Genomic DNA, 24,957 nt, shown 5'->3' on the forward strand with positions numbered 1-24,957 from the left:
TTTGTAATTCCATCGATGACTTTAACGCTCTCGGTGATGAGAATTCAAACGATTAGTATAAAGCCAGCTTTCGTACAAAAATGTCAGTTTAAAAATTTTCTATTAAACATTAACTCAGAAAAGAGATATAAATGTGTACCTAAACGATATAAATACATCTTCTATCAGAAACGCTTTTCAGTTTTAATGTACTTTATTTTTAAAATGATCATTATCACTAATGAATCATTTAAACTAACGATTAGTACAAATGTACGTAACAGTTAAAAAAAATGTGAATAAGTTACATTCACATTAAACACGTCAAATCACCATCAAATTCTTCTTTAATTTGTGATAAATTTTAATAGTCTACTATTTTACCTTCAATTAAAATTTATCATGCAATGTGCGCTGGACGTTGGCATCGCATCAGCAGGCTGACGCACACGACAATACGTGCTTGTGCAATCATCAATCTTTCCGCCCGTGTTTTGGATGATTCTCTTGTCGCACACAGCCACACGCGCAAACCACACAGACCATCTCGTCCGTCCAAATGCAAAGCATTTGCCTAAATACTCCATGGAAAATTACATGCTTCAGTCCCACCGGCTGGTCTCTGCTCGGCCCCATGCTTCTGTCGGATGATCCCGACGGGGTTTCGAAAATTTCCCGAAAATAATTAACTGTTTCGAGCGGTGGTAAGCATTTTATGGACGAATGAATAGATTCACCGAAAACAGAAAACTATGTCGTGTAAAATATTGATATGCCGGTCCATCACTTCACGCTGACCATGGGTTGGCGGGTGAAGGAGAGTGCGAAGTGCGGTCGGTGTTGGTCACCCCCAACAAAGGGGATTCGCTGATTCCGAAACGGCCCCACGGACGTTTGTGGTGGAACGGACGAGTGAAACAGGAAGATAAAACGCAGCTGGAGATCGTGTTATTGCCGATAATGATGATAAGCATGTTGTGCGTACACGGTGCTAGATCCATGGAGGTGAAAATGCACTCCATTTCTGGCGAGCACGTAATGGAAATCGACTAAAACGGACGGTGGATGCGAATGTCCCGGTGATTGAGGCTTGGACAACCGTTTATTGTGGAAGGTTGAAGGGAAAATAAACTACACCCAATGTAATTTCGGCATGCACGTGAAACCACACTGCTGTTACTGGTTTCGCTTGAGATTGGGGAGCGTGTAAATGCGGGAAGGGAAATAAATTTCATTATGGCCAGTTTAGGCTTAAATGCTTTTAATTACGGAAAATTCAATAAAATCGAATAGTAATTATTTTATTAAAGCCTTAGGGGCAGGAAACACGGAACGTTATACGGCACACCGTGGCACACATGTTATGTACTCCCGGTCCGATATTCATGACATGATTAAAGCTCATCACACTCAATTGCTGGCCAGCAAAAGAGCAGACGAGCGCACATACCGTTCATAAATCAATGTACAACCGCAGAAGGTCACAGCAGAAACCATTAGCTTCTGCAGTGTTCAGTCAGCAGTGCGCCAGCGAATGATGCGGCTCAACGGGTGGAAACAGTGCCAGCGCCAGCGCCATTGCCATTATCCGTTTGCCGACGTACGTACCAGCAAATTTCTTCGGTTTGCTGAGTTGCAATAATGGTCGGTCGTAAGTTACCGCCGCTGCACCGGGAACCGAGGATGGATGGGAAAAAGGGTTCCACACCCGTTGAGTCTTTCATCTTCGCCCGTAGCCCGGAACACTGGCGGTACCGACGGACAGGATCGTCATACCGATGGGCAGACAGAGCCGTTGTGCTTTTACTGGTTTTTTTTTTGCGGTAGTAGTGATAAATCGTAACGTGCACTATTTTTCATCGGCACTGAGCTGCGATGCACATTGTCGCATGTGCAACCGCCCTATGCGCCGGAAGTGATGTGGAAGAGACCACTCCACCGACCACCGACAAGCCTTATGTTGTTTTGAATGATTAGTTAGCGTAGCGGAATTGTGGTCTAGAAGTTGTATCACTTTTGGAGTCGTTCACATTCTTTCGTGGTACGGTACGATAACGAGCGGCAGCTTCGTCCCCAAAGATCGATGTTCTACACGGGATACCGCCTCCAAAAAGCTGCCACGGCATGACGAGGGGGGCGTTTGGACAGATAACGCCACGCGTCACATAAATAACGCTGCGCGACATCGCGCTATTTACGGAAGTCGTTAAAGATTTCATCACCTCGCATGCTAAAAAGCTTCACTTGCATGGCGCGATGGCCGTCATTTATACAGCCGAGTGCAATCAGCAGACGATGATGGTGATGGTGAACGATGGCGGTAAGGTTTACTTACATGCAACACTTATGATGCGCTTATCCTCGATCGCACCACCGGAAAACCACGCATTAGAAGCGCGACAGGTCAGCTCCGCACCGTCGTTCTCCGCCGTCACGCGCAGCGTCAGTATGCTGGAGGTCAAATTCGAATCCTGAAATCCACGGTATGAAACCAACGGAAATACGGTGTTATGAAGGGCAAATCGTGAGGATTACACCGAGTGCCGAAAAGGCCACTTACATTGCTGTCGGTGTGCACCGTAATGTCGGCACTGCGCAGCGGTTCGCCATCGAGCAGCCAAACGACTTTCGCCGCCGGAAAGGAACCCCACGCTTCGCATCGAATCGGAACCGGGCGACCCGCTGTCAGCAACTCGTTCGGGGAAATGATTTTCACTCGCAGAGGTTTCACTGCAAAACAGAACGAAAACCATGGTTCATTTGGCTGTATCGATTGGTTGCTGCCCTGCCACCACCGCCCTCAGCACTGCCGGGGCACTAACGGGGCTGCTGAGCGAATATGGCACAGAGCTCGGTTACTTACGGTGTACTTGTATGGCGACTTCCTTCGAGACGGCCGGCACCAGCTTCGAACCGGCCGCGCGGCATTGCAGCTTCGAGCCGAAAAAGTCCCGCGTGACGGTGCTGATGAATAGTTGATTAACCATGGCCGAGGTGCCTTCGACGGCGGATGGATGGCTGGTGCTGGAAATTTCGACACCATCTCGCCACCAGGTGACGCGCGGCGGTGGACGCCCTGAAACGTGTGCCAAAACAGCAAGCAAACAGGCCATTATTTATTTAAATTGTTTGATTCTATTCTGCAGCGCTCCTTGAGCAATTCTTTTTTTTTTTGTTCAGAGCTCGCGTACCGAAAAAAGGGAAGCTTATCAAAATTAGGGAAACATGAATGCGAATGTTTTATGCATTGTTCACGATCACAGGAAACAGGTTGCAAAAGGGGAGAAAAAAAGCAGGATGCTGCTAATTTTAAAATAACCCATAGCATGTTTCTGCCTTTCTTACCCATAAAATACATTCCTTTCAAGACCACTTTAAAAGTCATAAAACTTTCATTTACTTTACCAAAATAAAAAAAATGTAGAACCGTTCCCATGCTTCCGCGTATTAGCGAACGAAGCGAACCTCGAAATGGTTACAACTTTTTGCTTGATAAAGCTTTAAAGCTCGACACATTTACCGAACAGTGCGCCTGCTTTGTCGACAGTCGGTGTGATTTAGTTTAGCTCGATTATTCTTTTCCGTTTCCCTTCAACCACACACACATACACACCAAATCTCCAAAGGAATACGAAACGTGCCACGTGCCATTTCGTGCCGCTTTTCGACCATGAATATAAAGTGTTTTTTCACACATACACTCCATCCAGCATTCCGTCATACACATGTCTTCTAGGCGAACGTGTTCTTCCACCGTTGGCGAAAGTAGTAGTTCCGGAACAGCGAAAAATACTTCTGCCCTCCATTTCAGTTGTTTTGCATCAACCAAATGGGTGCGCTTCATGTGGATCTAAATAAATAATAAGCCTATTTGCAGGGACGTAGCGCGGGCGGTAATAAAAACCCTCCAATGATGAGAAAAACTTAGGAAAATAAGTTCCTGCATCCTGTGTATCAGCTTCCGGCCTTGTGCCTCCCATGTTCAATCCCCCGGAGGAGACATCCAACAGTACAATGTTTCATACGCACCCTTGATTTTCTTGCGCAAACGAAGTAAGAAGTAAGTTCCAGTGCGGAGACCACTGCACGGAACATGTGTTGTTGGGAGCTTTCGCCGCGAATCAGAATCCGCGCGTGTAGCGAAGAGAAATTTGGTTGTGCCACGCTGAAATGTTGCCCCAAGTGGATGACGATGGTGACAGTGGGTGGTTGGCCGTGGCGTACTTTTTTATGTCGCACCCTTTCTAAACTCGGGCCACCATTTTAGAGTAACATCCTTTGCGCCGCAACCGTTCTCCGCAGCGCGTAGATTACGGCACGGCGGGGCCAACGTAAGGCACTGAGCGAGCGAATGGTCTATCAAATGTTTGCAGCTAAATGGAAAACTGGCAAGTGGGTACGAGAATGAACAACTTTTCGCGAAGCTTCGCTTTTGCCCGTGCTCCCGTACATTGCGAGGGTGTGTTTTAGTGATGTGGTGGCTATGTTAAAATGTAATTCGTTTCATTGGAAACGTTTTCGGGTGGTATTTAGGGTGAATTTGCGCGCTTCTGTTTATGAACCGGTCGACAAACTGTGGAAAGAACAATGCTGTGTGTAGTACATCGTGTTGTGCAGCAAAGGGATGAAATTCCATCTTTTTACTTTTATGCGGTAGGGTAGCTTACGGAAAAGTGTTAGCGCGCTTTTAGGTAAACATAAATCAATAAGCTTATTTGCAATACTTGTTACCATTGTATACAAATGGCTAACATTCTATAAAAAGGGCTTTAAAGCAACTAGAATTCATGATGGAAAAATCGTACTTATTGCATTATTCAAGTGAAGAACTCAGAGCCTTGTAAATGACAATAAGAGAGACCTATTGTTATTGAGCAGTTCATCAGGTTGATAACAAAAAGAATAAAACATTAAAAAATAAATAAAATAAGGAATGTATACAACATATCTTACAAAACATTCGTACTCATTTATAATTCTTCACGAGCCTCACACGTTTCTTGACCCACACGCAAGACTTGTATAGGAATTCCGCCCGAGGTTTTGAGAATTGTCATTGAGAATCGACATCTTACAGGACCAAATAAAAAATCAATAGAACTCCAAACTTGACAGCTGAAAGTCCAGGTTTAGAAACCGAACACGTAGAAAACCTCATCCCTGTAGAAGTTTCGGAGACTGGAGGCAACAATCTACACCACAAACTAAGCGTTAAAGTAGGCCGCGTTGCATTTGGTGTTGTTTTTTCAAAGAACACCAAGAGGGCTCCACTTCCACAAGGAAGAAAATCGAAGCTCGACCCAACACGAAAGAATAATTTCTAATGGAATGTCAACACAATGCACAAGGGAATATGTGTAGTTAAAACTGACAACAATATTATTAGATACGGAACTACCACATGGCCCTTACCTGATGACGGATTCGAAGTCATTAAATCACCCAGCAAATTTAAAGTTGTCAATAATTTGATTGCATTTAACAATCACTACAGCAATTGTAATGTTTTGCGAAAAAAAAACTATATCAATCCTGGTGCAATGCACTTAGAACGGTTAGAATAAGTTCAGGTCAATATATTCAAGACCAATTTCCACCTTCCAATAGCTTCTCGATCGATTGATACCATCCTGATCATGCATACGACCCACAGGGATAAACACCCAACCCCACGGCCCTGAATTGGATCGTACAATCTGCGTCGTAAACGGAAGGATTTTTCGCGCCAATCTATGCCCTAAATTCGAATGCAAACAATTTACGTTCGACACCAAGGACCGACGCCCACGGCACGGTTGCTGGGTTATGTTTGGAGACTTTTTACGAGCTTGCAGGCATTACCGGTTCCTCTGCGCTCCGTTATCAACATCATCACCATCATCGCTAGGGCCCTACGGTATCTCAGTGCTCGCGATTGCCTTGGTAAACGTACAACCCGTTCCGAAAATTTATTTATTTTTATTTTATTTTGCTTTTCCTTTTCCCTCCCTGTGCAAAAGCGGGAAACTACGAAGGTGGGCTCGCTAGATTGTCAGTAACTGGTGAAGCAATTTTCGGGTAGCTCGTCTCATGGGTTCGGTGTTTGGCGTTACCTGCTGACATAAAAGGTTGGCAAAATCAAACTAAAATCCTGTAACGCAGAACGTAGTTCAAGGTAGAAAAAAAAAGACACACCACACCTAGCACCAATCGACAAGGCAAACTATCGTCTGGTCGAAATGGTGCTGCATCTATTGTTGACAAGCTTTACTCGCTCATCGACTAGCAGTTCAAGCTCGGTTAAAGGATTTCTTCGTTCCAACTACGTTCTTGGTTCTATTTTCAACTTTCACGACAAAAAATACTATAACACCAGGAGCGCTGGGTACACGAGCATCAAGAGGGACTCGGGTTTCGTGCTGTGTACTCAGGACATCCGTTCTTCCCCAGGCATGTTTGGCAATCGGATTGCAATGTAGAAGTGTAGATGGTTGATCAAGTCCTTTTCGACACATCGATACCATTGCAGCTAAAATTGTCTTCTATTTCTGCCAGTTAGTGCAACCCTTTGGAAAATCGTTCGCGTGATTTCGAGGATATAAAAACAAGTTGACCGAAAAAGCTACAAAATCGAGCCAGTTTATGGAGGTAGGAAAAACAGTTACATTGCACTGGAAAGCGTGGCTTTGAAGATTATATGCATTTCACGAGGTGCTTTGGCTTACAGGGAAATGTGTTACAAATAGCTGTCAATGATCCAACATATAAGCTTATCCAAGGATTTTGTGGACATGGATATCACATTTTTGGGAAAAGCAAGCCTTCGACAAGTTTATATTGTATCAGCTGAAAATTAAAAGTGATAGTGAACTCGGGAGTGGATATTCGAGATGATTCAAATTATCAAACAGTGTTCAAAACAGCGCTATAAAGCTTATTAACTAATGTTATCGTGGGTTCTGCTTACCTCCAGAGACTTGGCATGACAGAAACAGTTCATGACCCTCCCGAAATGGTCCAGCAACGGTTGATATTTCCTTACCCTGTGCATCGAATATTCTTGGTTCTTCTGGTGGAACTGTAAGGAAGTATATGTTTATGGTAAGAACGTTAAATTTCAAAGAAATAATAAAATGTTTCTTATATTTTATCTCTTCCATTATGCATGCACGAAAATTTAAATACATCAAACAGTACCAAGCTCAACCTCTAATTCACTTGCATTCCCGCAACCTGGCGACATTAATATTCAAGTATCTTACCAGCCAGCGTCAAATTGACTCGGTAGTTGCGCGTGGGCGAGTTGAAATAGTCCACCCGGCACCGGTAGACGCCACCGTCGGATGTTTTGATGTTGCGTATCTGCAGGCGGGCCTCCTTCGGTGTTGCCCCGACCGAGAAAAACAACCGCTGGCCCAGATCGTTCGCGATGGTGGAGTGTTGGGCGGCCGAAATCGGTACACCGCTGCGCGAGTCCAAGCTGTACAGCGGAATTCCGGTGGAATCCTTAAACCACAGGACGAGCTTGACGCCATCCTGTGACGACGGTGCCGTAATGTCGCACGGTAGCTCCGCATCGTGATCAATCGCTGCCCATACGATGCGCGCTGGAACTGTGAAGGGTGCAAAAAGAGCAGAACGCCATGAAGTTAAAAGTGGCACAGTTCGTTCGATTGATAGAGTACACGAGAAATATTGAAGTTAATCTTTAACTACCAATGGCATGCAAACATTCAAAATGGTTTTTAACAGCTACGGGAAATTTTTAAGCAATGAATTCAACACCTTATAGGCTACATGGATGGAATTAACAACTTACGACTTTTATAACGATTAGAATGCATAAAATTATTATTGTACTTTAAAAATATGTTCATTATATAGGTTTTTTAAGAAGGAGAAAACTTACATCTTCTAACAAAGGCTGTGTTATATTAGTAATAATTCTAAACGCCACCAAACTGGCCTCATAACTCGAAGCGCGCGTTAGCAACGAATAGTTTGAAAAGCCCCAACAATGTTGCGCAACCATGCTTTCGTATTGAATTAAGGTATCTCTTCGCCAATTACGCTGCCGAGAAGTATATTGCATTCAAATGCTAATAAATATTATACTCTGAATTATCGGGGCTATCGGGTAGAAGCCCGACTATCCTAACTTTGTGCAAATAATCCTTGCAAGCGTATCTCCTCGCTAGCGTTAATTATTAATCCCATGCCTGTCAGCCTCACTCACACTCTCTCTCTCTCGATGGCCAACCAAACGCATGCATGCCGTCCGTCTGTCCGATGTAATTGTTGTGCCGTAGCAGGCAGAATCCGAAGCAAATGCATTAACCCAACACTACCAGCAGTGTGGCTTGCCGCCCGTGTGGAAGGAACTTGAAGCCAGCAGAACCGCACCGAACAAAGTCTAACGCAGCCAATGCAATTTTCTGCTGTCGTATCTTACCGAGCAAACTACTAAATAATGCAAATAATTGCAAACGCAGTTACTACATGTGTGATGGCCTTTCCCTGCCACAGGAGTCTCCCGGCCTGCTTAGTGGCTACCACATTATCCCTATCAAAACTAAACCACTTTTCGCATGTCAAGCGGTGTGGGAATGTGAAAATGTATGTGTGTCTTTACTTTGCCGAATAAAAAAACACCACATTCCGTTGGTATGTCGATATGCCCACGTGCTACACGTCGGGGCCGGTTACTTGTGCCGTCAGGCAGGTGTTGTGGTATTGTGGTCCAGTAAGTCCGGTTCATTAATTTTTAATCTCCCTCGCACACCTGGTTTTCGGTTGTAGCGATTTGGTTAGCATGCTTTTTTGTTTTATTTGACGTGTCGGTGTTTCCACGCGTCCACAGTAACCGTGGCCAAGCAGAAACAGGCTGGTTAGTGTAACGGCAATTGGGACGACCGCGTCGAGAGAAAGTACTTTGCTCATTATCCCGAAAGACTCGTAAAAAGTAAATCCCGACCCAGCATCATGTCGGTCGTACTTTTCGGACGGTACCGCCATTGCAGCGATGCCTTGAGGCACCCCACGGGAGTCGTCCCTCAGCATCATCGCCGGTGCTCGATGCTCTTGAGCGGAAGATGACCGTACAGGTGTGTAAATTGCAAAGTAGCAAACCAACCCAGCCGTGTGTAAAATTACCGATGAAACACAGGCCACCCAAGCAACGTACGGACCCCGTGACAAGCCTTGTACTGCGCACGAAATTTAGCAACCATGGAAGAAAAAAAAATGGAAAACGAATCGTTGCAACATAAGCGTAAAATTGTTGTTATTTGTCCCAGTGAGAGCTCTCCGTTTTTTGTCCGGTTCTGGCACTGGTTCCGCAAGTACAGCAACGCTTGCCACATGATCCACGGAAACCGAAAGCCTCGGATGCACGGTACGTCCTACGGCGTCTAGCGCAAGGTTGACTTGAGCCGCTGAGCATCAACGCTTGGACGAGCGTTCTGAATGAGAGTTAAACTGATGAAAACCCGTCTCCGAAGTGCCATACACGAAATGAAAGGGTCCATCCCTGTGGGTTGTGAAGCGCAGCAGTGTGTACGTAGAAAAAAGCGCTCAGAGCCCCGCTAAAATACCGAGGACATCAAGCAGGAAGAAAACAGGCATAAAATCACAGCAGTAACAACATATTGTGGGGACTTATTTTTGTTGAATGTTAAAAAAGGATTAGAAGCTTATGTGCAAGAGCGTACAAGCTGCTCACGGTGGATGGAGCAACCAGCAAATGCAAAAGAAGGAGAGGAAAAATAAAACACGGAACGACTGCGACATACACTCGTTTTGGCATAAGCCTCCACATATCTCTGGCAGCTATTCGTTCGTCAGGCCGAACATAAGCGTCACTTTTTTTTCGGTTCCTTTCCGTATAACGGCTCCCGCACGTACATGCGGCCATTCTCAGTTTGTTGCCTGCCAGATGCGCCATGTAAGACGATCAAAAACCGATGTTTGTCTAGCGGCTTTGGTGCAGTTGGGTGTGGAACGGCTTATCCAATGCTTCCTGCCCGACCAAAAACGAATGATCAACTTCGCTAAAGGATCGGGGAATTTATTCTTCAAATATTATCACTAACTGGCACTGCAGGCAGCACGTGTATCTCTTAACGAATTTGTTAGAAAACTGACTCGTATTGCAAGTTGTACAGTTGTACATAAGTAGAAAACAAACCGAACATAAAATCATTCTATATTAACTAGAAGACTTTGATAAATGTAATTTAGAAGACATGCAATCATTTAGAAAAGCGGATGAATTGTGTTCTATAACTGTTGTTGAAATGATGATTGTATTACATAAATCGAAATCTAAAAGCTAACACAACAACTAATTTTGTAAAAATATTGAGAACAAATCAATTTTCTTGGGTTACAAATCAACGAAATGGTTGTTATTAAAATAAAAGATAGTACAAAATATTGAACGCGCAGAGAAGTTCCTGGGAACGGTAAGAAGGAATTGAAATAGAATTTCAAAAAACATACATTTTCATCAATGACACGTTAAAACTACAACATTCTGATGCACAATTGAAAAGTTTCTAAGAAACAATCGTAATCGACATCAAAGTAAACGAGCAGTAGCAATGGGAAGGAACTCAAAATAAAGGGAAAATAGAGAAGGCTTTAAGATTCTAAGTAATATCACTAAAGTCGTACGTACTGGTGTCGACTGTTGCGGTTGTAGGAGTAAATTTTCCTGAAATTGAAAACATTACAACTTCAACAAACTTCCATACAAAAGCAGCATAATAGAAATCCCTGTAAGAACTGATGGTGTAATGTTTGAACTGTGGTGTAGGCTTTTGATTGTGGTGTGTGGATGGATGGCCTAAACAGAAGATTTCGTTCAACATTTCCATACAAAGGCAGTAGCAAACAACAATCTCATATCCAAATCTTGCCCTTCCAGTAACCATATTTGGCCCCCATTTCCTAGAATCATTATTATTTTATGTCAAAAATTTGCTACAAACTTGCTACCGTGAGCAAAGCAGAACTGTTTGCCAGCGGACAAAGAGGCCACCCATGTTTTTGGAAATTCCCTACCTAAAACTGTAGGAATTCGGGCACCTTTTCCGTCCGCGACATATGACAATTTTTCCGCACAAAACAAGCCCCCTGACAGACATGGCAGCGAATCGTAAATAAGCTCCGGTTCGAAGAAGAGGTGATTTACAGCAACTGAATTATTGTTAACACATGTTTCGGCTGAAAACTTATTTTTTTTAAGCGTGAGCAAATTCTGCTCCGAAAGCGGAAACCATTCACGAGGGCCATTTTTAAGGTTAAATTTTTGAAGGCATGGAGCCAAGCAGCCTATCGGAATGAAAAACAAACAATTTCAACAACAAAAAAAACATAACATTAGTTACGAAAACATAAAAACCCATTTTGTTAGTAATAGAATTAAAAGACCGTGTGCGTTATGACAGTGTGAGTGTATTGTGTTTATGAAAAAACCCGTTCCAAACTTCTAATTTGTGATCTCACGCAATGGTGCCTCCGATTCTAGACATAAATCCCAACATACCTGTAAAGAAATAACAAAAGAAGAAGTTAGAGAAACTTTTAGTACAACATTTTTTTTTAATTTACTTTAGATGTTTATGAAGTAACCCCTAATTAAACGGTACCCAGAACATTAATCACATCTTGCGAAAAAGTTTCCCACATTCCGGATATCTTAGCATCACACCAATCAGCACTCCACTGAAGGCTACATCTGCATTCGGTTAATACAAAACAGAAGCAAGAGAGTATGTAATATTTCGCACAGACGTACTGCTGTGCACAAAATTTAATCTAAAATAGCACCCCACCAGGCACCGGATGGTGGCAGCAGCAGCAGCAGCATCACCAAAGGGAAGGTGTAACGCATAGATGGAGCATCATTTGACACTCTGTCGGGACCGGAAACGTACTGTCAGCCGGGTTTGGGTAGAATGGATATCCATAACGAACGTGCCCGTTCCGACTCGGCATGTGCCGCATGCTGTCCCACGAGTGCACGGTAGAAAATGAACCAACCCCATCGGGGCGTCGCAGTCAGACCGTCCGTCTTGAGCAATGCTAGACATATTTATGTGGTTAATAAAGGCAGAAAAGATCGGGGACAGAAATGAGAACATGCTCGAACGACTTTCATTCCGTTCTGTATGGTTTACAGCGCGGCACGGGAACGTTGTTCAGCTACACATTTGATTGACGGAGAAACAGGATATTGCGTCTTAGGCACTGCATGAACAACGCGAACTGTGTCAGTAAGTTTTGCGAGGAAGTGAAAGTGAGGAAAATTAACTGCAAAAGTGATTTGCTTTAAGGATGCCACTGGTACTGTTATACTGTGAAATTCTAATGGTTCAACTAGCTAAATTTCATTGCTTTCTTCCATATTTTTTGCAGATGCAAAAGTATTCAACCGGTTGTGTTCCTTATATTTGCAAAAGGAAGAAAGTAAAAATTGCATTTCGCCAATGTGGCTACCATAGCAAATGACAAACGCAAACGAAACTTCTTCACGGTCAACAAACTTTTGCACCATCTGTTTCTTACACTCGGAGATCAAACCAAAAGACTTGAGCAAACACACACACTCACACAAACAACCCGAGAACCAGAGAAACGATTCTCATTCCCCCCTCAAGAAAACGACCTTAATCCCCGTGTCTGGTTTGTGCAAGCATTCTTTTGAGGTTATGCTGATTTGTTATTGACATTAAGCATCAAAGACGATGGTGTTGAGAGAGAGAGAGAGAGAGTGTGTAGTGGTGGATTGCGGGTAGTCTATTGGCCACGTCTGGGCCATTTAATCCCCTGCTCGAAAAGAAGAATCCGAGGTGCATGAGGTACCACCGAGTTAGATTCGAGATCCAATGCTTAGAAGTGACCCGTCACGGTGTGGCAAAAGCAAAACGCAAACGAACACGAAGATGGTGTATCGATTGAGCTTTTCCTGCTGGATTTTATTTACTGAACAATTATGCTAACAGCACCAGCAGCAGCTTAGTAATTTCATTGCCTCGTTCCCGTAACGGTTATTGATTTTCATAACTTTTACGGCACTGGTTAGCACCAGCGGCCCGGTAATGTAGCGCCGTGTTCATGGGGAAAAACAGGGCAAAAGCGAGAATAAAAATGAAGTGATGTAAATCTGCACTCTTACAGCGATGAAAACTCATCTGCATTTTCATTAAGGATTACGGAACAGCACGAAAAGACGACCGGTTCGCTTCTGTTTTGTGGTGTCGGTTGGAAGGATTTATTTCCAGTCCAACCCACACTGCAAGACGTCGGGCTTAGTACCCGTCAACACCTGCATTCTGTTGCACAAACAGCTCAGAAGAAACGGGAAAACTCATTCCCTATTGTTGGTTTTTTTTGTTTCCCCGGCTACACCCAACGTGCATCCCCTTATCGCAGCATCCAGCCCCTTTTCAGAGTCAGATATGATGTGTCACTGCTCAGGAGTTTGGGCTCTTGTTACTTGGGACGGCATTACAACCATAATCTATCGTTTGATGTTGTTTGGTTCGATAGTTTATTCTGATCACTCTGCAGGGATTTTCTTTGTACTTGAGACAATCACACTGTCGAGAGGCAGTGAACCCAAACTATGTACCCTGGCGGTATGGTAAATAAACACCTTTCGCTTGTTATGACTATTCTGAAGAAAAACAAGCGCTTTGGAGTTCAACCACGTGTGCGAAAGGTTCTGTGACTTGGAAATGCTAAAAGAAATATTTCTTTACAAAAGAGCTTTGTACAACAACCTGTGGTATCATGCAATGCAATCGATATATTATTATTCCTTTTGTTGGCGAATATCTTTAGAATTAAAATATTCAATTCTCTTTTGACACTTATGAAGTAGTCAACTTTACATACAATATCCCAAATATATCAGTTGTTTCACGCTATGTTCATTTGCCGCCATAACTCTTGCCTTCTGTCTGTCAGCAACGAGAAGATGATTTGTCATAGACAAGAATTGCTGATTGAAATTGATTAATGTATTATTTTTTCTTCAATAAATTAATTGTTAATATTAAACTACTAAATAAATATAATAAATGTTGTCTTCATTTTCTGGAATACTTTTCTCGACGGATTTCCTACTATACTATGAATTTAACAAATAAAATTAGTTTTTCGCCAACATTATTCAACAATTAAAAGCTTCACATAAACACAATTAACGAACAAATGTTAGAAACTCAGGAGCACCAGGAAAAAAAATCTTATCTGTATGGTTCTTTAAAAGAATTGATATTTTATTAATTGTTAATGACCTTATTTACTGTGAAGGTAGAACTTCCAATGAAAAACGTTAGCATTCAACAGCACATAATAAAAATTGTTACCAAACTGTCGCTTTTACAAGCTCTTTTTCGAAGCATATTAGAAAAAACCGAATTATCGGATATACATTGATTAAGGTTCGTGAGCACAAGCTTAACTTAAATCGTCATACAATAGTAACTTCTTGCAAAATGGGCCCAACTCCGTTTTGTATCCACCTTTTTACCAACACACGCACGACATTTCTCTTCGTCCTTTCAACCAACCAACAAGAGTAGAGGTGTACAAAAAATCGTCCCATTTCCGTTCCTTTTTGCTGGCCCCCGAAAAGTTTCCTGTTCCGCTGCGTTCGAAGTAAATTGATTTATTTATTTCCGCTTGTCGGGATTTGCTATCGAGTCGTGTGCTGGTGTGTTGATACGCCCGTATGCACAAAACAACTTGTATCGTTCTTTTTTTTTGCAAATAAAATAGAGAGCAGCAAATATGGACAACGGTGGAGAGCGAAAAAACCAGCACGTACAACAGACCTACAACTATCCCGATTTTTTCCCTCGAGAAAGTTCGAGGGACATTTCTTTTCGCTAGGCTGTCCCCGTGCACAGTGGACTAGTGTTACGCCTGCCACCCGGCAGCTATCCCCATGTGATCACGATCGAGCTGTTGAGCTTGAGAAATTGAGTTTCCAACTCTCAGCAACTTTGACTCCCGACTGCTGTCCAGCTGGCATTTGGCTTCTGTGAAGTCAGCTTATTTTCACTGTTCGGGCAAGTTATTTTTCATCTATTCATGGTTCCGTTTTTGGGTGCGGGTGGAACACTTTTTTGTCGTTGGTTTGTTTAAGTCGCTTGTTGTACCTCAGCTGTTTTTCGTCATTTCGGGTTTGTGTGGTGCAACCGGCGAAATCAAACTTAATGGTGAATTTCGCCCGGTAGTCGGTGTACCACTCGCTCACTCCTTCCCAGATGAATTCAATCAGAGAAGTTAAATTAAGTTATCGATAAAAATCGTCGAATGTGAAATAAACAACTTTTCGCCCGGACGCAACGCCCATCTCCAACAAACCACTTGGCCCCTTGGTGCCCTTGCGCTGTATCGCTTTGGTGCCTGTGAGGAAGTAGGTTCAAACTGTAAGCGGAAGCGACCCATAAGCATCCTTACAGTTCATGATTTTCCAACTGACCATTCGGTGCTGCCGGTACGGCATTGAGTGGCTTCTACGATGAACCTCGAATGGAACGATTTTATTTTCCCAAGAGCTATAAATTTTTCTCACCCTCGGCGAGCGCCGTATGAAATCATTGGCGGAAAAAGGAAACATTTGCCAAACGTAAACAAGTTATTCGACTTGGGCAAACTTCTCGTTCGTGGTTTGCAAAGCAAGGGAGACGGCAAAAAAAAACATGCTCATAGAAGATGCTTTCCTTTCTTCTTGTCCACTTTGAGAACAAAAAAAAAAGGCCTAAAGTTCTTCTGCACCTTTACTGATCTTCTACTGCATTATCTCGTGGGGGTTTTTTTTTACTCTTGCTCGCTCGCTTTTGGATCAGCATTGGATCCCACCGGGAACCACGCGAATGTCTTATAAATACACCGCAAAACAAATATTAATTGAGAGGAAAGCTTATCTGATTGATGAAAGGACTGAGATTAATTTTTCCTTCCCGTCCTGCCGATGGGATTTACTAGATTTCGGCTACATCGCTTGCATTGGGATAAACACGGCTTGATGGGCCGTACAAGTACGGCCGAGGTTACTGTTTCGGGGGGGCCCGTTGTATACTTACACGGCAATCGAGAAGCAACGTGGGTTCTTGGAAAAACATAAGCAAAGGCAAAGAAGAGAGAAAGCGAAAAAAAAAACGGATGTTTACTGAATCTGTTATTGAAACAAACGATAAAACTGTTCATCAATCTGCCGAACGATCAAGTATTGATGATCACGATGTGACTTTTATTACATTGCCGGGTGCGGTTGTTTATGCATAACACAGGCACTCACATACGCGCGGCTTTTGTTTAGAATCTGCCAGACAGATGTGAGAATGTGCTGCTTGGTGTAGTGTAAGCATTGGCATGTGATAATCATTCATTGCACTGGTTGAGTAGATGAAAGTGAGCAGCATTACATTGTTGGTTTGTTTAGAGCAGTCTATCAAACAGCTCATTTTCCGATATGGTTTTCGCGTTCTTTTCAGTGTCAGAATTTTCACATAACTCGCAAATATTTCAATATTGTTGGCGAATGAAGTCGAATAATGACTCATGTTGGTGATGAGTTAAAGTGGACCATTATCCCAGAGATATCAATCACGACGAACTTGCGAACAATAACTCGTTTTGAATGACAAGCTAACATTCAAGGAACACTATATTACAGGTGAGCAGCTTTTTAACGAAAATTATTTTGATGGTTACTAAATATTTATTGAGAAAAACTGACCATAAACCTGAGTTCTTCCGCAATTCTTCTACTAAATAAAGATTTCTATTTTTAAATAAAACTTTCACTGTTACTGTCAAGTTTACTAGGTTTCTGAGAGTTCTCTTTTCTTTTTTTACACCTAGCATATTTCGGACATCATATTTCAACAGAGTTGAATGACGACACGTTCGAGATTTCCTTCCCTATATGCCACCCACAGTGATGACTTTTTTTTCTCCATGTCACAAGCCGCACGATAGGGATATTTATTTTTTCAGATCAATTAAGCAAACTATTTTACGCGCGTGGCGTGCTCGGAAGGTGATCGCGCTTCTGTCCTTGGCAGCACGGCTGATGCGCCACGCCGCATTTCGTTCGGTCCCCGTAGAACACAGTGAGCGCGAGTGAACCCGGGAATTATTCACACACATACACATTTCAACCTTTTAACAGACAGATCACACTATGAATGTATATTTGTGTTTTTACTGCTTTCCTCCATGCATCGGCTGACATGTGAGGAAATACTGCGTTTTTACCAACTAAAATTAGAAACATCGGGAAATCGGCTCCATTTAACATTCGATGAGTTCACGCTTGAAAAATGCGCGACATGGTGGACATTAAACGATCTTGAATTAAAAAGGGGATTAATTTTTGCTTGAAATATTTATTCAATTGGAAACTTACAATGCAAATTTACATTCGCTGGAGCTCTAGCACACACACACAACCCGTCAACTCGCTCTAAGAAATAGCGTCGTCACTCAACCATCTGCAAGCCGATCCGCCAACAGCTGCTTTTCTTGAAGCTATTTATAATTATCCAACAGCTCAACGCGGCATGATAAGGTCATGAATTTATTTGCTTCATTTTAGGCCCTAAGCACGCCCCGTCAGTCTGCTCAGCCAGTGAATGCATCAAAATTCATGGGCCCGCAGCCCATCGGATGATCCACGCCGTCGCCGCCACCCCAAAATCCTTCAACTTTTGACAAGAACATTTCCACACCGGTGATACCAATTTAAATGACTTGTCAATTTTGTTTGATGAAGGTCCACTTCTCCGGTATTCGGCGGCGCTTTTATTCGTCCTTACCATCGGGTAGGATAACGATGTTTAAGTGCGCCGGACAATCGCGCCCTTGTGCAGGAGAGCGCGAACACGGGGTTTGTAAAGGCATCCCTTTGCCCGTGGCACAATATTCAACGAACTTTTTTGCGAAATCGAATCAGGCAGCAGCTGTCGGTCGAAATTACACCATCGCCACCTCACTGTTCTCATCTCCCGCTGTTCAGTCTCCCGCCCGATTGATCTTCACGCAAGGCACAAGACAGGGCGGGAAAAAATAATTCAACTCCAAGTGCTGGGTTTCGACCCTGGGAAATGGCGGTGGCGGTGGCGGTGAAAACGAATTTTCGTCAGTAACGAATCTCCCGTTAAACTTATGATAGACAGAAGATTCGAAAACTCAACGTGGCCAACGGGATTTGCTATAAAAGTGTGCTCCACCTAACGGGCGAGGAAACACAGGTCGGTGGGTGTGTGGTGGTTTTGCGCAAAACAGTTAAAAAATGGTTTTCGTAACAAATAACAGCTAGAAGACATTGTGCCAAGCGCTTAGTGAAGAAGTAGCGCAGATAAACAAGCAGCATGTTGTACCAAAGCCCCTGCCTGCCAGGTGGTTTTAGGTCGTCAATTTCAAACACTTCTGATGCGAAATTGGCTTTGGATTGTGAGTTTGGTTTGCAGAATTCCTAAAAAACCACCATTTACAACTCCGTTTGTGGTTGTGGGTTGGTGATTTTCAATTCCTAACCGTTATCCAACAATCTATACTCTCCTTTTGTGATTGGATAGTTTTTTACGTGAATGATTTGTATTAGTTCATTGATTCCGAAAAGATATTCGATACAGTCCACAATATAGCTATTGGGAAGCTTAGTTTTAGAGGATACTACTAACAAATAAAAATATGAAAGAAGTGCTGCAGTATTAAATAAATTAAAATATTGAATGAAGTGAATATTAAGTATATATTTGTATTTTTTTTCATTTTCTTTAAAATGTTGCAAATTGTCTCTTGTAACATTACTTATTAACAACGCGTGCAAAAAATATGCTCAAATAATGTACAATCAAAGTGAAATTACATAAAAAAAATATGTATATTATTATCATTATTTATAATAGTATCATAATCTTCAATGAGCATTAACCAAGGTCTTGATGCTAATTTGTATCTTTCTTTTGCTGTTAATGTGTTAGTTCCACGTTTGAGATCCAGAGTTTTATGTGACAAAGCTGGAAAGCTAATAATCTAAAAGCATATAATCTAAAAGCTAGACAGATTTTGAAAAAAGATGGTTAAAAAAATCTTAATGACAAATGAATCCAACAATGTTCACTTGAATCCTTAGTTTTCATAAGCCCTATAAGGCAATCATACGCCAGCTGTCTGGAGTCTGGCGACACCAGTCAAAACATATTATTTTAGATTTTTCGTGGCTTCGGCTATAAATTGTCGCTACTCTTGGCCTCGAAGTAATTGAATTGCATTTTCCGATGGAGGTTTGACTGTGTCAGTGAAGAGGAATATTGGCAGCTATTTAATCAAAATACAAACATTCGAAGTATTTAATGAAAAAATCTATTGCATTATGGATGGCTAATTAAAAAAAATACTAAAGAAACCTCACACAATAAAACGACAGAAACTTCAGGTACGCTTGAGCAATTAATCACAACTACACTTTCGCCAAACTACACTGTAAATGGCAAACTGAACGGCATCGCTTTACTGCGAAAAAGGCCACTTTGAAGAAAAAGAAAAAAAATCAAATTGAAAGCACTCATCCAGCAGATTCAAGTGTCTTATAAAAATTAACCTATTTCTCATTTCGCTGAGCTACTTACAAGCACCACTATGCTAATTACTCCAACTTTTCACTTCACGCTGCCTGCGGTAGTAAAAATGCCACCACCCACTAGCTCGAGACAAAGCACGTGCTCGTGGCCGCTTTTTAACACATACACACACACACACACGCACACCCTACTCAATAAAACAGCGGGCCGAAATAGGTTGTAGCAAAAAAGAACCCGGATGGATCCTAGAGGAATCTGAAGCTGACGAAAAATTAAGCAACTCAGTTCCGTTCGAAGCTTCTCGTTTGTTGCCTTGCTGGGCGCAGTGTCGCCCAGCGTACCTTGGTTGCTGGCGAAAGAATGGAAAATGGAAAGCAAACCAAAAAGAAACACATAGTCGAATGCAGCTCACTGTCAGGCACGGAGGCAACACCTTTTTATAACCACAACGGTTTCCACTGAATGAAGCGTTCGGCGATGAAGGAAAAAATGGTCGGAATGAAAAGTGGAAATAAATGAAACTCAGAACTCTTTCTCTCCTTGCTGTTATTATGTTTTGCTTCTTGCCTTTTTTTTTGTTCCGCTGCTGCTGCTTCCGGTGTGACGCTACTTCCTGTTGCTGGCTTGGCTAAATTTGCTATTTTCTTTATGCTTCTCTGTCAGCATTGGGTTCGCGTTCCATCCGAGAAGACGTGACTTTTTTAAGCAAATGCATTCATGCTTCCATTCATTCTTCACACAGACTGCGGCTGAACGGTATGGCGTTGCAAGTGTATCTTCGCTTCATCTTTCATCTTGTACCCCGTCCTGGGGGGTACTCCCAACTCTCCCCACCTCACCAAACCCTCCTGGCCGGGTGAAAGTTCCGGCAGCGTTTTCTTCGCGTAGGTATCCGGAAAAACTGTACCGACTCGCTGATGCCATCTAACACGCTTGTGGTTAAAGAAACGGCCTTCACGTTTTTCGTCTTCTTCACGAACGAGCAGTTTAGTTTTCCCGTTGACACGTTCACGGTCGTCCAGGAACCGGAGGTTGCAGGCTGGCACACAGTTTGCGTCCTTCCAGCACGCGCTCCAACAGATGCCAACGCAAACCATCCATTCATCCATCCATCCTTTCACACACATGTGTACCCCGGTGTTCCCCACACCACAGCGCGGGACCGGTTTTGCCAATCTTTCCCACACGTAGCATCGGGCCGCCACCTTTTCAGAAATTCAGCCCAAGCCCTGCCGCCTGGGTGCCATATTATAGCATCGAAACTAATTCAATTTGCATAGACGTATTCTTTGCCGGCTCATGCTGATTCGAAGCTCTTATTATGTAAATAGTTACCGATAGTGTGATGAGATAGTTGGCATCCGGGAAAGGTTGCCTTGCGTTCATCCGTCCCGGGGCAACGGGGTTTTCCTCGACCGCTCCGGTTCCACGGTGGAAAGTGCCTTTGCACGATTGGGCAGGTTTTGTCTTGTGGTTCGTGGAGGATATTTTATTTTTCTCTGCTTTTTCTTCGTCCTTATTCTGCTCATTTCAACCACCACCATCAACATTCACCAGGGGGCACCATTATCACCAACGCTTTGCTTGGCGTTCCATTCCCCATTCCCCAACCCCGGGGTGTTGGAAAAATGTGAAAAACGTTTTATTTCTTGAATGCCAATGTTCGTTGCTGTTGGTGTTTCCGTTTAAGACTTTTTTTTTCTTCTTCATCTGCGATCTTGGTAAAATTGTGGTATAATTTGGATGGCATTTAGTGCTTGCGTTCGTACCGTTTTTTTTTTCTTCTGGATGCTGTGTCCTTCTATTTGGTGGCCCCGTCAGCTTGCGGTTGCTCAAGGGCGCCACATATTTGAAATTGCCACGTGAAGGCAGCGCATCGCAATTAAGTAAAATATTTGTTATGACACATATCACCGAAATAAATAAGGCCGGATGGTGGTGAGTATATCTGGCTCCATTATGATCACTTCAATGGTTTGGATGGATAATTCCTTTTCTTTTTGGGAATAATTGGATGCAAAACACAAATTCGAGATTGTTCGCATTAGTCATTAATTTGGGTTATATAAATGCTGTTAATGAAAGACATCCACACGGTATGGCACACGCGTAGAAAGCACCAAGACTCCTACTCTTCAAATAGACCAATTTATGAACTGACTATATTTTAAAACACTGCATTTGTTTATCAAGATTTCACAACAAATCACAAAAGATACGAACAATGAAGTTGGGTACAAATAACGCATCATCTCTTAAATATCCTGAATAAGCCAGCAGAAGAAATCTCTTCAGAATATTTTGTAAAAAGACAGATAGCATTGTCTAAAGAGTTGCCATATAGATATTCTTGTTTGGTATACCGATTGTGATATGTTTGACATTATAATCACATTTGTTTTCTGCTCCTGTAGTCTACCTGAACTACTTGCACTATTCCAACATTAAACCAAAAAATTGAAAAAAACAAATTTCACCAACAAAAAACGATCCTTCTCTGCGTTGAATGCACAAAATGCCAACATTCCGACAACGTCCGACAACACACTTCGGAGAAGTAATTTATTTTATGCAACACACTTCTACACTTTGGCAACCAAACGGTGGTTTTCGGCACCGGGGCAAACCGAAACCAACTTTATTTATTTACGCAAAAGTTTACCGGCCCTTTAATGAGATTTGAGGTTCGGCTCGGCAGCTCCAGCCCCGGAGAATGGAGCGCATAAAGGATCGATTAAAGCGAAACACAGCCACAACCCCACAGTGTTTTTGAGAGAAATGGTAAGGTGCCTCGTAAATGTGTTTAACTTTTTCTCCACAATCGAGGAAGCACCGGACCGGTTCCGGATCGGAGGTAATCGCAGGTTGCGGACAGCAAGGCCACACTAGGGAAGAGGCGCCGCTGTGTCGGCTCATTCGCTCATTAAAGTTTTGCTCGATTTGCTACTGCTGTTCGGTAACGCCGAAGAAGTGTGATAGACGATCACTGCTAAAAACTATTTCCACACCGAATGCAATAAAATGTGAACGGCAAACATCGGTGCCCGAGCTCGCTCCCCGAGTGCCTGAATGTTGGACGATTTGGTCCAGTTTTTACGAGCGGTGCTTAAACCCCGAAACGATGAATTCTTCATTGATGCAATTGATTACCGGTGGCACGGCACCTAAAATTGGTGCCCGTGACGCTCTTGGAAGCTTATTGCTGCATATTCACTTGACTCTTGTGCACTCACATTTTCCTTCCCCGTTCCGTGCCCGTCCATCGTTAATTTCATGTTGTTTGATCTTATAAATATTACACACAGTTTGCTGATTTTCGACATCATTAAAATTTTATCATGCTCACTAGGAGAGCTGGCAGCTGCGATTGCTCGGAGCCTTCCATTCGATGATTTGATCGGACTATTAGCCCATCCAGGACGTGTTTCTATCGTTTGAATCGAAACTACCCCCGGGGACGTTCGTGTGTGGACGCTTGGATTTGGTCCAGCTCGGATGTAAACGGATGTGGTTGGTCAATTGCGACGTTTTCACTGAGGTTAACATGTTATTTTCACAGCCACAAGGGAGTCATTTAGCTAACAGTGGGAAGTAATCGTGCTAGACGTTGATATACTTGAGCGTCCTTTCGAGTGGGCTTTCGAACAGTTGTGTAGTTCTTGTAGCTGTTAAAGTGAAGATGCTATTGGTGCTACGGTGTTTAAGATAAGCTTTGTGTGGGTTTGATTCTTTAGGTACAGGAGCAAGAAGGCAACTATGTACGATGTAGTTCAAGCTAAAAACCTTCCAAAGCAACTACAAATTCTTTGTATGGATTTGATACAGTTTTGATCAGCTTCCGCAAAAAATGTGAAAACCTCATTTTTATTCCATCATCTTTCTTCTAATAATGCTCCAGGTACATCACTTCTTTCTTAGTACAAAATCCCATTAAAAATCAACGTAAATCCCGGTTCCAATCAAGAGCCCAGCGTTCTTCCCGTTCTGTATGATGGCATTTCCTCATGCGATCGGTGCATACGCCATGGGGCAATGACAATTTTGCCAGACGGCTGGCACAAAGGCCCTATAGACGTCGGTGCGATGGCAAGAGTGAAGCTAATATAGTAATGACACCGAAAACGTGCCACACCGTGTGTGTGTGTGTGTCGTATGCACCGGTATGTAAGGCCAGCGAGACATTTTGTGACGTCTATAAATACCCGTTTAATGTTCTGCTTCCTGCGACCGGTTTTGCTGCGCTCTGGTTCCGTTGCATATTTTACGTTTTGCAGTAACATAGACGACAATAGCGAACCATATTTTCCCCGGGACCTGAGGCAGAAACGTTTCACTCGACTAGTGTTGTTTATGGGTATGCGAGTATATGTGCAGTCGTTTTTTTCTCTGCTTCTTTTTGTTCAATCGTTTTGAATGTTTACGGTCGTTCAGATGTCGCATGGAGCACAGAGCATTGAGCCGTAGCATGGCCCAAAGGAAGCTTGTACACGGTGAGTTCAAAGTTCAGCCGGTGATGATTCTAGTTTTATATTTCCACGTAAAACAACATAAAGCATCGTGTTTTCCCCTTCCCCTAAAATAAATCAAAAACAACGAACATATAGGCAGTTTAAAGTACAGATATCACGTAACTCTTCTGTAACTTCTTCTGCAGACATACACATTTTCAACTTCGTAACTTCGTTTTTCGTTGCTTAACTTAGTTCTTCGCAACACCGTTTAGAGTAAAATGCTTTTGATTCAATGAATGATTTCCATATTTAAGTTGGTGGCCAGGTTTTTTGGTAGCGACGCGGTTCGTCACATGGTAGGACCGGAACAAAATCCGGACCAATCCTCCCCTTACGCAGGACTGACACTCCGGCTACGGGTACATTAGGTTAAAGACAGCCAGAAATAGCAGAACCTTTTGAGGTTGATGTGCCGGTAAGGAAGAAACGTGCAATTCTTACAACAATCAGATTTATCTTTTCTTAACCATTCATCACCTTTACAATAATTGATCAAATTATTGCAATATATCAATTCAATCTAGTGCAGTTATGTTAAACTCATTCATGTTTGTGTTACTGACAATGTAAATGTAAAATGTTCTATCCTACCGAATTGATTTTGTTTTAGACAAAATAAGAACATGAATGCAATTTTAACCATGAACCAAAGTCCGTGGTATTAATTTTACGAAGCAAACACTATCTCAAACTGTGCAAAATTATTCCTGAAAATCGCACAACCACTTCTAACAGCTCTTATCGCCGGTACAGGTAAGCAAAGTTTAATCGTTTATCAGTTGAACTTTTGCGTAACAGATGGGTGAGTGTGCCAGTGGCCTACCGCTCGCAATTTTTCGTTTCATGTACACATAATTTATGACTGTACAATAAAAAAC

General features: G+C 42.7%; 1 protein-coding gene across 1 annotated transcript in view; it reads right to left on the reverse strand.

Moving 5' to 3' along the window:
* Positions 1-24,957, reverse strand: part of LOC128709843 (nephrin) — a 65,008-nt gene that overhangs the window by 24,293 nt on the left and 15,758 nt on the right. Inside the window, exons 2-7 of the mRNA XM_053804866.1 lie at positions 10,637-10,672; positions 7,221-7,571; positions 6,926-7,036; positions 2,843-3,055; positions 2,540-2,709; positions 2,315-2,450 (exon numbers count right to left, since the gene is read on the reverse strand). Of these exons, the coding sequence (XP_053660841.1) occupies positions 2,315-2,450; positions 2,540-2,709; positions 2,843-3,055; positions 6,926-7,036; positions 7,221-7,571; positions 10,637-10,672 (1,017 nt within the window). The remainder of the gene's footprint in view (positions 1-2,314; positions 2,451-2,539; positions 2,710-2,842; positions 3,056-6,925; positions 7,037-7,220; positions 7,572-10,636; positions 10,673-24,957) is intronic.

The sequence above is a fragment of the Anopheles marshallii genome, chromosome 2 (genome assembly GCF_943734725.1).
Source record: "Anopheles marshallii chromosome 2, idAnoMarsDA_429_01, whole genome shotgun sequence".
Taxonomy (NCBI): Eukaryota; Metazoa; Arthropoda; class Insecta; order Diptera; family Culicidae; genus Anopheles; species Anopheles marshallii.